Source organism: Orbicella faveolata, unplaced genomic scaffold (assembly GCF_042242905.1).
Source record: "Orbicella faveolata isolate gen_17 unplaced genomic scaffold, um_ofav_v1 contig_24, whole genome shotgun sequence".
Classification (NCBI taxonomy): domain Eukaryota; kingdom Metazoa; phylum Cnidaria; class Anthozoa; order Scleractinia; family Merulinidae; genus Orbicella; species Orbicella faveolata.
Window position 1 is genome coordinate 21451212 of NW_028301552.1, and position 17438 is coordinate 21468649.

Below are 17438 nucleotides of genomic sequence, written 5' to 3' on the forward strand. Positions count from 1 at the left end.
TCAGGTAATGTGTTTTTTGTCATGTTGACGATTTCATTATAATTCCAAGAAATCCTACTTGGAAATACAGTTATTGCATATTATTCATTATTAATTCAGGGACTTTCCCTTTCCTCAAAGTCAATCCCGACTGGGTATCGGGTCGGTCTAAAATTTTAAATATGCAAATCTCTATGCAAACAGAACACGCAGGAAAGTATCATGACAGAAAAGAATCAATATTTTTGTCACAAGTGTTTTGACTACGAAGTTATTGGCGTTACTTTCGTTTTTGTTCTCAGTTACGTGCTAACTTTATGATACTGTCGCAGATTTACTTTTTTCATAAAACGAAAACAAAATACTTGTGCCTTCATCAGTGGAAAACGTGTAAGGTCCTATTGACTTACATATCGATGCAAGTCGATCTCTTGAAGTAGAAACCAGATCGTATCCCCAGAATGGTAATATTTCGTGCAAGATCTTGGGAGTCTAACAAGGTAGGATTATAGACAGTTATGGTGTGCTTGGTACCTGAGGTGTAGATGGATAAATGGTGAGAGTGTCCAATGAATGTGGAGAAGTCAGAATGTCTTTCGAGAAGCTCTCCTTACTGACTGAACTAAACTTCATTTTTTCGTTTATTTCTACCAAGCGTAGAATAACTTTTCTTCGCCTCAATACCGACCAAGAAGCAAGGGTGGGGTTAAAAAAAAAGAATATGATCAGCAAGGGGATATTGTCTTGCTGTACCAAAACATTTTGACTTGACTTGTTCATTAGTATTCAGGGACTTTCCCATTCAATCTTTAACCAAACAAAGCACGCTAATCACGTGTTTCCCAGGTGCTTTGAATGTTCTTTGTAATATTTCTTCTAAAAACTGCCTTTTGAGGAAAACAATTGTTACTTTAAGTCGAGAAAGAGTACTGAATTTCGATAAAGAATCTGATCTCTGCCAAGTCATACGTTTTCACCAAAAGTAATGATCTATGGAACACTGCAGCATGGAATGATCTGTTGCAGAACTTGGGAGATTGATCAGGGGCACCCAACGGATCGTTTCGGTAAATTATCTGTTCGAAAGGCCTTTAATCCCCTCTGATTTTCTTGAGAGAATTGGCACCTCGAACTTTCGTGACATGAGAAATTTAATGTCTGTTGTTTTCGGACTGTTGAAAATGTCGTTTTGAGTACCGAAAAAAGGTCAGCTATCATTTTCGGAAAGGCGATAAGACCTAAGGTTTTCGGGAAATGGACAAAAAAGCCCTAATAAATTCGAGAATACTCAAGTTCCCCTAGAATATCCGAACAGATAAAAATTTTTTAGTGCAACCTAAAATTAACCTACAGAGCTTTAAAAGTACTCCAGATAGCCTAAAACAGCATCTAACAGCATTAGAGAGAAAACGCTCGTTGGGTGCCCCTGATTGATGTTGAATTTATTTGACGGGGTAAAAGTCCATGACATGAACCGCTTTTGGTCATTTTCGCTACCTGAGTATATAAAAGCTAAAAGAAAATTGCGACACAAACATAACCTGTTAACAAGACTTATTTTGGGGTTTCATTATCTTACTCTTCACTACAGAAATAGAGATTTGTTTGGACTTCAGCTGGATATAGAACCAATGGAAACTCTTAATTGAAACGACATGACACATAACGAGACCCGTGTATAACACAACTGCTCGGAACCTGACTGTCATCAAGCTTACCGAGTTCAGAGTTTCAAGGATATTAAAGGTTTTCCAAGGATATTTTACACTGAAGAACAAAACACTATCGCATGCTCCTCCATGTCATTAGAGTTATCTAGCAACGATTCAAATAAGTTAAACTTGAACCTGCAGGAGCCTGCGTCAAACGTGGAACTGAACCAAATTCAACATCCAGGTTGTCTATCGAGTCTTCGATGCGCCACTGCACAGATTAAGATTCGGGCTAGAGATTCTAATTCCACGCCCATTGCCGAAGCAAACTGGAACATGTTTAACAACACGCTGACGTTAACTGTCAAGGGCCGTGATACAATTGTGGTTGGAAATTCAACCACAATACAGCATCAGAGTTTTTGTGATCGCTGCTGCCAGGGAGAGCAAATCCAAACCAATTCTATTGACAGCGGGAAGGTTCAAACTACGAGTGGAACAAAGCTTCTGGATGGAATTATTGCGGAACGAACGAAATATTAGCAAAGATCGATGGCAAAGACACCCAGGAACGCGAAGAGTGGACTCTACAGGAACAAAATCTGAGAGGTGAATCTCGAGCTTTGGATGCCGAACTATCGTTGCCTTTGATCGGGAAACAAGGATATCTTAACGGACCGCAGTGTGAGCGAATCATGGAACAACTGGAGGTTTTACAGGACAATGGAAAGTTTGAACAACATAAGCGTTTGGTGAATTCATACCTTAAATGCATCGAAGATGTGAAAAGCACTAACGTGGGATTACAAAGAGCAACGCAACAGCGTGTACGTGACGCAAAATGTGAGCAAGTGTTAAAAAAACTTGAAGTTCTCCAAAGCAATGGGAAACTTAGCAAGAACGAGAATTTGTTCGCTATGTACTCACGGCTTTGTCGAGAAAGAGAAAACGCTGACATGGAACTGTCTCTGGTAATCGAGCAAGCGGTATCGTTCATGTACCACAAAGAATTCAAGAAAAGCAAGCTCTTTTTAACCTCAGTTATAGAACTCGGCAGCTATTGCCAGTTGAGAAATCCAGCCATTTTAATTGCGAGAGCGAGTTTTCTACTGGCGGAAAATTACACTCACAGGTATAACAAAGATAAGAAGATTCAAGCCTTGCTAAAATGTCTGGAACACAGTGAAGATTTGTTGCAACACCACAATTCACCAGAGGACTGGGCCGAGCTATACTACAACTATGGCTTGGTGTGGTTGGCTATCATGAGTACGATTCCGGATGACGCGAGGCATGCGCAGGCACGAAAACACGCAGGACAAAATGCGAGGCGTTACTTCGAGCGAGCAATTGATTTCAGCAAGAACGATCCTCGATTGAGAGTTCAGATCAAGAAGCTAACGTACTGTAATCTTGGGGCTGCAAACGTACTCCTTGACTGTACGTCAACTGCAGCAAGAGCTCGACAGAAACATATTACACCTAACGATATGAGAGATGCCAAAAGCCACCTGGACTTTGTGGAGCACGTATTGGGCGAAGGCCTACCTTTAGGATCACGCATGCATCTTCTTAAGACGCGCTCGGATCAATACTATCGCCAAGGTTTCTACCAAAGGGCTAAAGACACAGCCGAGGATGCGTTAAAGATTGCTACTATCAATGAGTTTGAAACGGAATTGGCCACGTTACAAGAGCGAATTAACTTCCTCGATCAATTTTTGGAAGAAAATATTCACACGACGGCAGATAATGACGAGAGCTCAAACTCTGACAATGATGCCAGTTCTGAAAATGAAAAGTAGTTGCCGCTTCAATGCGTGAATTTAGTTGTTTTCTTCAGCTGCTTTCGGTAATCTTCTACTGAGTGTTCGCATAGTTGAGCTGAAGCTCAAAAATGGCACCTCAGTGGCTTAGTTAGGTGGAATACCCACTGGTAAAGTACAACTTTAGTTCAGTTGTGTTTGTGAGGGATTAGGAACCACTCATGTCTGTTCATATCTAACAAACCAAGACAAACATGATTCCTTAGTTTTTATCGTTTGGTTGTTTTTCTTTTTGTTCAAATGAGGTTACCGTCGATCGTTAGAGTAAGTTATCATTTATTTATATATTTATATATTTCTATATAAAAAAAAAAAACAAACAACAACAAAAAACAATTGTAATAAATAGCATTATCTTTTGGTAGAAATATAAGTAATCTGAAATTATTAGCCTTTTTTCTTTGTTGTTGTTGTTTTTTAAAGTAACCTAGAAATCGAAGACGGTATTGTAGAAACTATAAAAGGGGTTGATCTTGCCTAAATAATATCATATACAATAGGGGGAGAGGAAAAGTACCGGAATGTAAGTGGTGTAAGTATAACCAAGTAAGTAGTAGATAAATGTTGTACTGTAACTGCGGTGTAAGTACTGTAAAGTAAGGAATGAAACGTAATTATGTGTAGGATTGTTCGTGTAACTATTAGTGATGTAGGGAATGTAAGCATTGTATCGTAAGTAGTTTTTTTTTTTTTTTTTTTTTTTTTTTCTGGTCTGTTAGTGTGGAAGTAAATTTTAAAAAAAATCAAAATTTTTTAAAATTACAGTTGTATGCTTTGGTCGTAAAAAGATTGCTTGAGTATGTTTGTTCCACAAAACGTTGCTACAGCGCCAGAAGTTCCCAAAGAGCTGCCAAGCACAATCTATACAAGCCTACATCCAAAGGAGCTCAGTCACGGTATTTTGAGTTATTTTGCCCGCGTAAAAATCACCTTTAAATTAAAAAAAGCCTGAAAATAGTAGCTTACTAAGATAACAAAACACCAAAGAAATAATAATAAACCATGAATGAACAAGGATGGTGAAGGATGGAAAAGATTAGCACGGATTACAAACAACGAATTTCAGCTTAACTGTTGCATAAGAAAACTGGGCAAAGGTATGTTATGACATCAAGGGCACAAAACGAGCCACTCTGTTAGATCCATAAGGCTAGAGGCAATAACGGTCACAAACTAACCAACAAATAAGCATTCTAAAAATAGCGTACTAGTTGCGGGCAAATGAACCTGAACTTCCATTTCCTAACGCTAAAATAAACTCACCCGCAGATTTGATGGCCAAATGACTTGTTAAGCTAGAGGGCCAAAACATGGGAACACATCCATCCATATCAGACGGGTCTCCATAATCTGGTCTGTTGATGTCCCTTATCCCAATAACAGATGGATCTCCGATGTGTATCGGTGCTCCATACAGGCCTCCCAAACGCAAAGTAACGGCGACTGTCCTTTCCAATAATTGCTGAGGAATTGGATGCATACACACAACCAGTGGACAGTTGAACGGTGGAACGCCTGTACACTGGATGTTTGTCTTGTACTGGGACACGGCCCGTTTTTGTTCAGTGCTTTGGACGGGAATTCCAGAAGCCAGGAGCTCTTGCTCGATGTGAGAACTTATAGATCGGATATAAAATGATACCATGTCACTCCAGGGAAACTGCTTGAGGTCAGCTGCACGGCTATCTTGCTGGCCGTTCTTAAGAACGAAGTAGGAAGACAGAAGGGTTCTACAGATGATGCAGGCACTCAGTGAGTCATGAAATCAATTATTTCATAATTAACTGTACAGTGAGTACAGAAAAATAAGGAGAGAGGCTGATGCTAAAACCGCCCCCCTAAAACCGGGGAGATCTATGTTTTTCCTGAGCTGACCCAAGTAAAGGACAAAGTCCTGCCCAGGGCTTCTCGTCAGTAGATGGCCTCCTAGCGAAATCCACAGGCCAAGGAACCCGTGAACTGAAGAGGAGATGGAAGTCACGTTATCCCCGGGCGTTACTTAGTACATGTTAATCAGGCAACAGTGTTTTTTTTATTTTTTATTGTTGTTGTTGTTGTTGTTGTTGCTGCTGCTGTTTTGTTTGTTTTGTTTTTTCACAAAATCGGAGATTAGTTACAAGCCAGGGAAAAGGCCCTGGGAATGAGGTGGCCCACTTCCCCCCACCCCCCAGCCCCTCAAAAAAACATAGAAAATATTAACAAATTGACGTCAGCTTTTCATGCGTCTCTCCCGTTATTGATCATGAATTATTTCGTCGTAACATTGTCAAAGTAGCTGTGGATCCAGCGCGGCGATAGCTGAATGGATCCGCAGACTACTTTGACGATGTTATGACGAAATTCATTGTCAATGACAGGACAGACGCATAAAAAACTGACGTCAATTTGTTTTTTTACGATAACAAATTGTCAAATTGTCCGCTCTCGCTCGTTGATGTATCGCATAAATTATAAATTGATGTGTCTGTCCGCTCAGTGACAATAAAAATTAGCCAATGAGCGCGCGAGAATTTCTGCAGTTGTCTTGAAAATATATATGGCGGCCGTAAGGTAAAAGACACATCTGTCATTGAGTTCTGCTATCAAAACGAAAAGTTCTTATTCAAGAGCCCGTACACGGACTGCTCCTCCGTAACTCGGGCGTGACTGCTTTTTCGCGCGGGCCGCCATTTTCTGTCACACAACGCAAAAGCTTGGAAATTCAAACGTGCTCTATTATAAACCGAAAAGGCTTGTCGGACTAAAAGTTTGTAAAACATCACGTTCTTGGAAGATGCTATATCGGATTAAACTTAATATTCAGAAGGATTAGTATTTGTTTCTTTTGATTAAGGAATATTACAATCAATTACTAGTAATTCTACATACCTAATTAATTCGTATTAATTCTACATACCTAATGTCTGTATCAATGGCAAGACTGGCCGCTGTTACTTCCCCAGGCTTACTGTGGTAAAGTAAAGGACATGTTCCCTTGTTCAACTCACAAAACCTCTCGAACTGTTCACTGTTTGCTGCTGGAACCACGACCAAGTTGGCTTGAATGCGGCCTCGACATGACCGTGATGCAGTCAAGTGTAGTGCTGCCATGGCGGTGCTTGTAATCTTATTTCTTTTCGCTAAAGGAAGGCGCTGTATTGCAGAAAACGGGACTGGCAATCCCATTTAGGACGTGAAGTGACATAAGTTTTGTCATTGAGTTGCGACTTAGCGTGACGGCTCCACGAGAGGTCACGTGCTGTAATATTGATCACATGTTTAGCACACGTCTACGAAACATGAGATCAAGGGTAGCTGAACAACTGTGGAACCTCCTGAGGTCACGTTACGTTAGAAGGTTCGGCGAGAAGATGTCCTTTAAACGGGTTGCTCCTCTCAGAAAATGGACACCGTCAGAAGCAAGATATGAGTTTCGAACGAACCCAGAGCTCGAGGGTTCCTCAACTTCTGGATACTGTATGGGTTATCTTCAAGCAAATCTAGCCATTCTTCCTTCTTCGTTGGCGGATGAATTCGAACAGTTTTGCGAGTTAAACAAAGCTCCGTGCCCATTACTGTACAGAAGCAAACGCGGTGAACTGTCAGCTGGAATTCTGGCCCGAAAATCTGATGTGAGGTATGAGAATCAAAATTACAACGTCCCTCGCGAAAATACCCACTCCCTTCCCCCCGCCCCCCAACCCCTGCATTCTCTCTGAATACTGCGCGATTGTCAGTCGAGTTAGCTTTGGTGACGAAGCTTTAGCCTTAAAATTACGGTGTTGCCACTTTGCTCGTTTCCAACGGTAGCAATATCGTCCCTACAATTTTGTGCACTTTGCTTTGCTGCAAATGAGGTCAAAGGCCGACAAGTTGCTTCTGGAAATGAAGCCAATTGCCAGGGTTCTCCTGAAAATTTGAAGTAGAGGGAGAATAACTTTGAGTAGGCGGCGGACAATGCCGATAAAATGACATGGAGTAGTTTTATCGGAGCCATGTTGGGGGGGGGGGGGGGGTGGGGGGCGATCGCAACCTTTTAGTGGGGGGTCCAGGAGCCTCCCCGGTAAAATTTTGAAATTGGGTTCTATAAAGTGCATTTCAGTGTATTTTAAGCAATCATGGTTTTCTTCTTTTGTTAAAGAAAAGCAAAAACGTTCTCATTTTGTGGTCAGTCACGCATGTAAAAACAGATTAGAAAGCCAAATGAGAAAAGAGTTTTGCTGGCCTTGAAGATACTAGATTGGGGTATGACATTTATTTTGTTAAAAGACATGTTTTGAATGGCTTTAACACAGTGCTAGGGGTGGAATTCAGTGAACGTGATGAAGCTTGTGATTGGTAACTGTTGCAAGCGCAAGCCGGTAATACTTGGTGAAGTTTCCCACAGATTTAAGCTCAGAATTTTTTCTAATTAAGCATGCAGACCATCATTGACGTTTTGAACCTTTGGGTTTTTCATTCATGATTTCAAAAGTGATAAAATTAACACAATCAAACTTAAACTTGACATATTTTGCAAATGTTTCGCTTTATAACGAAGCCTTGAAATAGTGCATGTATTTTTTCATACTTCCCTGCTTGATAAGCTCACCAGTTTTATATCTCACTTTCAATATTTACACAAACATCTTACAGCTGCTGAGTTTAAAGATTGTGTAAGATCTTGCAAAGTTTGTTTCTTTTGTTTCTTTTGTTTCTTTTGTTGCCCTTGACAATAATTAACACACAATCTGAACTTTGAAACCTGGTCATCAACCTTTGGTAGTGCCTTACTCAACTGATAATTGTAGTATGAAGCACTTCAGTGTCTCATTATTCTTGTATCATGCTTACAGAACTGATCTGCCTAAATACTGTGTGTCTGAAAATGGGATTGTGGCAAAGAAAACTGGGGACCTGATGGCATATCCAATGGATGACTATGCATCCTTTTATATCGGGTGTAGCTTCTCATTTGAAGAGGCCTTGACAGATGCTGGTGTTCAACTCCAAAATGTCGTTAAAAACCGCAACGTGTCCATGTTTGTCACCAATATTCCATTAGTTCCCGTTGGGCCATTTGCCACTCCTATGGTTGTCTCAATGCGACCAATTCCCAAAGACTTGGTTGAAAAAACTGTAATCATCACAGCTGCTTATGACGCAGTGCATGGAGCACCAATACATATTGGAGATCCATCAGTGATAGGAATTGAGGATATCTATGCCACAAACTATGGGGAACCTTCAGATATTGGAGATCTGATACCTGTTTTTTGGGCGTGTGGGGTGACATCGTCTCTGGCGGTGAGATCAGCAAGTGAGTCAGACTTAAAAAAGTCTCAGTCTATGGTCTTCCAGGGATTTAAATTAATTAGCAATTTCTTTTCAATGTTATCTGTTGTTGATCCACAAAAAGTACTCTCTGAAATTGGCCTCAAAGCTGGTAGATGTACTGTGACCAAACCCCTGGGGGGGACTCCTGTATAAAAAGGACGGGGTTGCTCGTCACACCTTTTAGGGGTTCAAACAGTGGTTTGGTACCTCAGGGTGGTCAGCCTAAAAAGTTCCACAGCAGGAGCTTTCACAGAACCTTTTAGGGTATTAAGCCAAAAAAATATGACAGGAGATATTTGACTATTAACTGATTCTTAATTTTGTCTCAATTACACCGGGAAGTTTCTTAATCTTATTAAGGAAAGAGTGTACATTCAGTCAATCTGTAGTTTTTGAATTGGTACTTCTTAGGGGTGAAAAACATTTCAAGCTACACCCACAAAACAGGATTTTGGTATCTCTTAGGGGTTCTTTTCAATATTTCTGACGAGCACCCGCATCCTTCTTTTCAATGGGAGTTCCCTCCCCCCAGGCCAAACCCTGATTGAAATTGGACTTGTGCATGAATTACATCTGAAATGTCTATTTCCAACAGCCAAGGCTAAGCAACAGACCATTTTTTATTTTATTTTGTTTGGTTGGGATTGGGCAATTTTGAAAAAAAATCCTGCACAGCAAAAACTGCTTAAAAGGAGTTCATGCAAGTAGAGCCATGGCCAAAAAAATTGAACAAGTATTTTCCACCATCCAGGTCATGTGTTTGACTTAAAAAAGAATATTTATTGCACAAGCTATTGCCCACCAAAACAAAATGCACAACCTTAAGGCGAGAAAAATTTTCATCCCTGGACAGCAGCCCAACCCACCTCCCCCCCCCCCCCCATGCAACATTTGTGAATGTTCCCTGAAGTTGCACTCCTTAGGCCAGATTTGTGCAACAGTGTTGCATCAAGGCATCATCATACTAGTTCGATTTGCAACGCCCAACATGTTGCAACACATCACAACAGGGTGGCCAAATGCACGCAACATGTCGCACCCAACAATGTTGCATTGAAATGTTGCAATCATTTAGCTGGGGCTTGCAAATGTTGGGCCAACAATGTTGTTTAAGCATATCAAGTGCATTCACATTGGATGGTTATCCATCAGGTATTTTCAAAAATCCAGGGAAGAGATGTTAGCGAAAGGGTTCAAACTAGTTTGTTTCCATGCAGTTTTGTTGGCTCACTATAGATATACGGTATGTTTTCATTTATAATGTATTTTATGAATTTTTTGGCATTTTATTTTGCGTGCAGAAGTTGCACACTTTCAACTAAAATTGCTGGTCTACAGTGAAACAGTATATAATTCCACTGCATGGCATCAAGTGAATCCATTTTCTTTTGATTTTCTAGCTATCTCACACAACTTATTTTACTCATCAATGTCAAAGTGATTATGAAACTCTTCTCTTCTGTTTGAAACACAGAACCACCAGTATCCTTCAGTCATTCTCCTGGCTCCATGTTCATCTGTGACACTACAGTAGAGGAGTACTTCAAAACCCATAAGCCAGAACATGGGGAAGAACAACCAAGGCTTGTCACTCTAACAGATCAACCCTTTCTTGCATCCGTCTGCTCTGTCAGTGCAGTCCAAAAGGTTGAAGAGCTTGCTAAACTGTTGGAAAGTCCCAGTGGTATTGATGAAACAAAGGGTTCACAGAGTGCTGATTTTCTGAAGGTGGCAGCTAGACTGTCTCAAGCACCATCTGTTGTTATAGGATTCCTGGGCGAGAAAGAAAGTCTTTCCTCATCATCATCAGATGCTCTCCAAGGAGTACTAGCTCTTAGCAAAGCTCTACAAGCATTGAACAAGAAGGTAACCATTGTCACACAGTATCATGCTCAAATGATTCAGGATTTTGTAGCATCTAATGCCACACAGCAGCGAATATTGAAAGATGGCATTGGTGTTGTTGAAGTGAATGAGAGTAGTGACATCAAGAAAGCTGTCTATCCAGACGAAATACATCACAGGCTTGATGCCATGATTGCTTTCCAATTAGCAAGAATACCTTGTACTGATGAACAAGGTACTGAAGCTGGTTTGGTGGATGTATTATTCAAGGAAGGTGTGTATGTTTGTTATTATATGACTAGCTCCATGAGCCGGCAAGATAAACCAAATCCTGTGATGTGATTGGCTACCCAAGGTGGCAAAATGGCACTCTCTTGCCTGTTCAGGATCGCATGCTGTGACCAGTAAGGAAATTTTCCTCAGGTGGTGTTCTTTGCACAGTGCAGTATTTAATCCTTTATTGACCAAGTTTGTGAGCAAGATGCCTAGATTTTGGCCTCATTCGTTTTGTGTGTGTTTATTGGACCTGAACTCTGTCTTGGTGCATAAACACGAGAAAAAAGAACTTGGCCAATATCCACCCATCTGGACCTCATGCATGGTCAATAACTCATATATAATTACATGTGACAATTAGACCCGTGGCCCTTGAGGGCGAAGGGTCTAATTGTTTTAGTATCACACAACTAGGCGGACAGAAAAGGTAATAATAAAGTTAGCAAATGCAAGTTGAAGAAATATTTATGTGGGAATAAAACAAAAGAAAACGTCATGCTTAATGGCGCCAATTTCACCAGTCGAGGACTATTACTATATGTAATAGTCCCCTAGTAGCATAGCCAATCAAAATGCAGGATTTGCATTAGTCCACTAGTTGGGTGATACTAATGAAATTTAGTTGCAGCTATCTATTAATGATAACTCAATATTTTTCTACTTAAGGCTCTCGATCCAATACCATAAAATCCCTACACTGTACATGCACACTTCTCAGTCCTTAGTAAACTGACATACATGTAGACATGCAAGGCATTTAATTGACCTGTACAGAGATTGAGCAGGTTTCAAATGAAAAGTAGTCACTCTATTAACCAATATTCACAAAAGACAGTGAATGCAGTGAACCAACCAGGCCTCCAAGAAAATGCTTGCAAGTAGCTGGTGCATTAAGCACAGAAAAATATGTGCAACTCGGTCTAGACTGGGTTTGGTATTACTTATAATAATCTGATTAGATGTCAAAGTGGGGGAATTTTAAGCCAATCACTTAGCATAATAATGCAAATTACTTCCAATACACAAGTGACCAAGGCTCTATTGACTTGCTTGAGCCTAACCAGTAACTCACATTGCCATTGAATCATAATTTATATGCACTGCATAATTTATGCAGTTTGAAAGCTCTGCTTGAAAGAGATTCAGGGTGGAGGTATAAATAAGGTTAGAGATTTCACAAGTTGAGGTCAGAAAAGAAATAAAACTGCCCTTAAGTTAGGCATCAAAATGCCCCTTTCAAAATATTTCAAAGAGATTTTTTGCTAATGGCGAATCCATGTGAGTACTTTCAGAGGTTATGCAATCCCGTTCACGCCAAAATGCAGACCATGCAGACTGCATACTGCAGATAGTGCAGATCATGCAGACTGTGTAGACCTAAAAACGTGTGAGTCAAAAAAGGTAATGCAAAAACTATTGTAAGCAAAAAGTACTCAGTCTGCATGGTCTGCACATGGTGCATGGTCTGCAGTCTGCAATCTGCATGGTCTGCATTTGGTGTGACTTATGCAATCCAAGGGTTGAGAAAGGGATGCAGTTTGTGTATTGTACATATGTGAACAGAGTAGCCTCCATGTACAAAACTTTGTTGAGTTCACCCTAGGAGAAAATAGAGCCTTTACAAAAATAATGTACTTTAACAGAAATATGTCACATAAACATGTATGGTGCCTATTCAAACAAACATGTAAAAAAGTGAAGCCTTGGAGTCGAATGGCTCATAGCTGCCGAAGCTTATCCCAGTTTCTGTAGCATGAAGTGGCTAGGAATATTTCTACTTCCCCTGGACGGAATGCTAGTCCATCACAGGTCACTCCCCCACAATTTGTTAGGTTTCCCCAACAATTCGCCTGTACCCATTTATACTCCTGGGTGGAGAGAGGCACTGTGAGAGTTAAGTGTCTTGCTCAAGAACACAACATAGTGTCCCCAGAGAGGGCTCGAACCTGGACCGCTCGTTCCGGGAATGAGCACACTAACCATGAGGCCACCACGCCTCCCAGACCTATTCAAACAAAATCATCCATTAATTCTGCAGCTAACAACTGGACAAAGAGAATAGTGTCTATAAAAATCACCACTGACAGAACACAGACATCACTTGCTGGTGATGTTAGTTCCGTGGACAGTCACACCATTACCATCAGTTCAGTGAAGATGGCAACAAGTTGTTTATCAGCAGCCTTGTATGTCCTTAACAACTGTCTAATTCATTCACGATATGTGAGGCGTGGCATCGGGAAAAGACAGTTCTTTGAAGTAGGGCAGTTCCTTTTAGATCAGGTAAGAAACGTTGTTGACATTTTGTGTATGTAACAGGACAACATGCTTGTCCAATGATTGAATGTTTATGTGCTTCAATACAACTGGATGAAAAACTTCCCAGGACAGCCATTGCCAAAATTGGACTTGACCTGTAGCTTTGTTTAATTTGGCAGTCTGTAAACGTTTTGAATTCAGTTTTTTCCAGATTTGACAAGTCTATAATATTTTGAACTCAGTGGCGGATCTAGGGGAGGGCCCTTAGGGGCCTGCCGCCCCTTATTTTGGGTAAAAAAAGAGGAAATAACAGAAGGAAGAAAAGCTGGCAGGGCAAGCAAAACAACCCCCCCCCCCCCTCCCACCCCTTACCTCTAGGTCTGGATCCACCACTGTCACTGTCTTCTTCACATTATTACTTTTGTAACTACATTGTTGTAACTTGTAATTCTAGCACAAATGCTCCTGGATAAATTGTTATGATGCACGTGGTTGTTACATTTAGCTTTTTATGATAAAGGTAAATTACATGGCCACCATAGTGAGCTGATCAGGCTCACATTTTAAGCGTTAGCCATTCATCAGAGCAAACTGCATACTCCGTAAGAGAAACCTTTGCTCTGATGAAGGCCTCTTGCTTGAAACTTCAGCCTCGCTAACTCACTTCAGTGCTTAATTTACAACTTCAAGTTGATAATAGGCCCTTTTCACGATCCGGTCACATGGTACAAAATCACACATGCTGGGATGCAAGTTGCACAGTGGGACTTCCAAAACAAAGGCAGATCTAGGTGGACTGGTACGAGTTGGTTAGTTTTGTAAGTCCCACTGTGCAACATGTGTCCCGGCATGTGTGATTTTGTACCATGTGATCTAATCATGCAAGGGGCCTATAGCTTAGTACTTCACTTGCCAGTTGCCCAGGAGACTCTCATATAAAATAGACAGGGGAGCTCATTGGAAATTTTGAAAAAACCCCTAAGAGGTACAAAGATCCTGTTTTGTGGGCGTGGCTTGACATTTTCTTTCACCCCCAAGAGGTACCAATTCTAAAACAACACATTATCACCTGTCATATGTTTTTTTTTCTGCTCAGTACCCTAAAGGGTACGACAAAAGCTCCTGCTGTGGACCTTTTGAGGCTGAACACCCTAAGAGGTAGCAAAACTGCTTTTTTAACCCCTAAGAGAAACGATGAGCAACCTGCTTTTTTCTCTATGTTAGTGTTCTTTAGATATCTTTTTTACAGTGTGTTCACATGTACATTTCTGCTTGTAGGATGGAGTGTCCAGTCAAATCCTTCACTGCATCACGGACAACTAGTGCATAACTCCAGTGCAAAAGATATATATGTTATTTGCCAGCTGGGAGGTCTGTATGGTGACAAACTGTGACCGAGGTCCTGAAAATGCTGCCCGAGGCCACAGGCCGAGGGCAGCATTTTCAAGCCCGAGGTCACAGTTTTTCACCACACAGACCGACCGTAAGCCGGCAAATAACATGTTTATTTTTTTTCCTGCAGTAAATTGGTGTTACAGATTACAAATGGGTTTGTTTACGCAACTCATGTCATTGAATCGGCTTGTGTGCCGTCTACTAACGATTTGTAAAAAATCTTGGCAGCAAGCAAGTAACTCAGATAGTAGACAAAGAAAGATGTATTAAAAAACTGATTTTTTTCGAACTACTTTGTGTTAGTTGCATTTATTTCACCAGTTAAGTTCTCCAAAATTGTTTTTGTGGTGTGAAATTTCGTGCGAAGTTTGAAGTTTTACTACAAAAACAATTTCTGTCAGTCGTTGCTTTTAAAATCACTTCATCACTTTTCTACTGCAAATTGAATAGCAGAAAGCGAAGAAATTCGTTAAATGTATTCCACAGAAATTCTTTTAAGTACAGCAACGATCAGAGAGCTAAACTCAACTGAAATTGACTCAAATTTTACGGCGAGAGAAACACAGGATTACACACCATTACAGGGCCAAGCTACAAATAATTAAGCAAACTCTTACAACTTCAAAACACTCAATTGAATTTACTTACAGTGACTTTCCTTGCCATTTTAAAGTGAACAGAGATAAACTAATCGTTGATGGATGTGTAAATAAGGCAAAAGATTGACGATTACCGCTAACTTTTAGGAGAGAAATTCAGGCAGCGGGAAAAAAATCCGGCCCTTGGGCCATATCGTAAAAAGCTGGACCATTCACATGCATACATGTATAATTAGCCAATCAAATTTGAGGATTTAGGATTCCGAGCCGCTCAGATGCTCAAGAAAAAAATAAATTTGGATACTATTATTCCAACACTTTACAGTGTCAAGAAGAGATTAACCTTCAAAAAAATTCCAAAAACGTAATATTGAGTAACATAAGGAAAGGAATATTAGATGATAGGAATGGTATCACTTGGAAGAAAATCCAAGTTCCAGATGGGATTTGAACCCATGACCCTCCATGATCTAGCTGGATGCCCTAACCACTGAGCTACTGGATACTCTCTGGCAAGCAAGGGTGAAATGTGGTCTTTGACTGGGACTGCATTGCACGGTCACACAGCCAAATAATGACTTGACATATAGCTCAGCCCATTCTATTTCTATCATATCTACCATCTCATCTGGGCACTTAAGGCTATAAGCTGGCTAAAATCATCTCATATCTAACAAGGGCAATGGGAATAGCTGTTTTATTAAACACGCTCCTCAAAATCTAGAAAATTAAGCTAAAATAGAAACGCCCTAAAATATGCATACACTAACCATATTTGTAGAGCATGGTATAATTGCTCATAACCCATGATAGTCACTGGCATTAAATAATCACTGGGCTATTCGGGGAAGGGGGAGTACTCCAAGAAAAGTTGAGTGGGGGTGTGCTTCCCACTTCCCCTATTTTAATTTATGACCAAAATCTGCGATTTTTACTACCCTATGTATCACCTAAATATCTGATAAAATAAAATATATTTCTAAATGTAGTGATGTTCTTCTTGGACCTTGATTGTGTTATCATTTCAACACCCAGTTTTGTCCATGTGAAATTAAAAAATGTATATTTAAAACCTCTGAAAAATAAGAACCTAAGGGACTGGTCAAAAAGTACAGGGGGGTGGGCCGGAGCATTTGAAAATGTGGTCGTTAGAAAACACGACTCACCCCTTCCATTTGGCACAAATGAAGGTTGAAAATCACATGACCCATGCCGTATAAAACATGACATTTTTACTTGCATAATCGAACAAAATCACATTTTGTGTGTGAAATTGTGGCATTATTTACGTTTTAGGTTTATTTCTTAATAATAATACAAAATCATCTTAAAATATTGTTTTCCTTGACTCCTGCAACTTTAAGTCATGTCTGTAAACTCTAAGAAGACTTTACACCAGGCCCTCAGCCTCACAACGCGTGGACAGTGATCCATCTAGAAAAAGACTATAGTGAGTCCTGGGAGTCACATAGCCAGTAGCCTACGAATCCCGGATCTATGAACATGTGTCCCCTACCCTTCGGGCATCCAGATACAAGTTGACCTTTTGGTATTCTCGAAGACCACTGATGTCGACAGAGCGCAGTATTCTGAAATTTCTTCCCTGGGACTCCTTGCTCAATCTGTTAGATTTCTTAACTTTCGTACCGATTTTACAATACATGAAATTGTCATCTCTATTGTACACCAGCCAAAGTGTACGTCTTCAGCCACGGCTCGAAAAGTTTTCGTCCTTTGGGACTGGAAGGACTTACCTCTGTTGTCGATTGTGAGAAATATGAACCAATTTCTGTTAAAAACAAAACAAAAAACAAAAAAAAACCAGATAACTCACCCCCATGGGTAGCTGAAAATTGAACGACCCACCCCTTACCAAGGGCTCAAAAACTGATGACCCACCCCCTCTCTGCTCCGACTCACCCCCCCCCCCCCTCCCAATACTTTTTGACCAGTCCCTAATCAGCCTGAATTGTGTAATGTAAGAACGAGTTCAGCCTGACCTCGAAAATTCTAGGTTTATGCGGGTTTTCACTGTACTAGGGAAGCAAGAGGTCATGGACTGGACTACCCCCATGCAGTCTCCGTACGTATAGTCGTGTCCCCCTTGCACTCCTCGGGTGTTCTGTCTACCTTCCCTGTGGATATATTCCTCACGTACTTCCCAAGCGTTCCCGAGAGTAAGCAAGGACAACGTCGACGCCGAGGGAGACGCCTAGTGAAAAATGAATTTATATTTTATTAGCGAAATACGCATTTGTCCAGATCTGTTCAGCGCGCCACTGGCTCTAAAAGCGTGCTCAGGCTAAATTTGC

The 17438-nt window shown here is 40.7% G+C and overlaps 3 protein-coding genes across 4 annotated transcripts in view; 2 read left to right on the forward strand and 1 right to left on the reverse strand.

The window, feature by feature from the left end:
- The window catches only part of LOC110050907 (D-glutamate cyclase, mitochondrial-like), a 59753-nt gene extending 53032 nt beyond the window's left edge, over positions 1–6721 (reverse strand). Inside the window, exons 1-2 of one of the 2 annotated variants that reach the window (XM_089291111.1) lie at positions 6354–6721; positions 4721–5187 (exon numbers count right to left, since the gene is read on the reverse strand). In XM_089291111.1, the coding sequence (XP_089147237.1) occupies positions 4721–5187; positions 6354–6622 (736 nt within the window). In that variant the 5' untranslated portion in view covers positions 6623–6721. The remainder of the gene's footprint in view (positions 1–4720; positions 5188–6353) is intronic. The other variant, XM_089291110.1, reaches the window with a different exon arrangement.
- The window catches only part of LOC149110863 (uncharacterized), a 38469-nt gene continuing 21103 nt past the window's right edge, over positions 73–17438 (forward strand). Inside the window, exon 1 of the mRNA XM_089291122.1 lies at positions 73–4136. Coding sequence (XP_089147248.1) covers positions 2327–3436 — 1110 coding nt within the window. The 5' untranslated portion in view covers positions 73–2326 and the 3' untranslated portion in view covers positions 3437–4136. The remainder of the gene's footprint in view (positions 4137–17438) is intronic.
- On the forward strand, positions 6707–16114 carry LOC149110864 (uncharacterized). Its single transcript, XM_089291112.1, has 5 exons — positions 6707–7073; positions 8272–8735; positions 10227–10871; positions 12912–13156; positions 14411–16114. Exons 1-5 carry the CDS (start codon positions 6712–6714, stop codon positions 14453–14455), a joined length of 1761 nt encoding a protein of 586 aa, XP_089147238.1. The 5' UTR covers positions 6707–6711; the 3' UTR covers positions 14456–16114.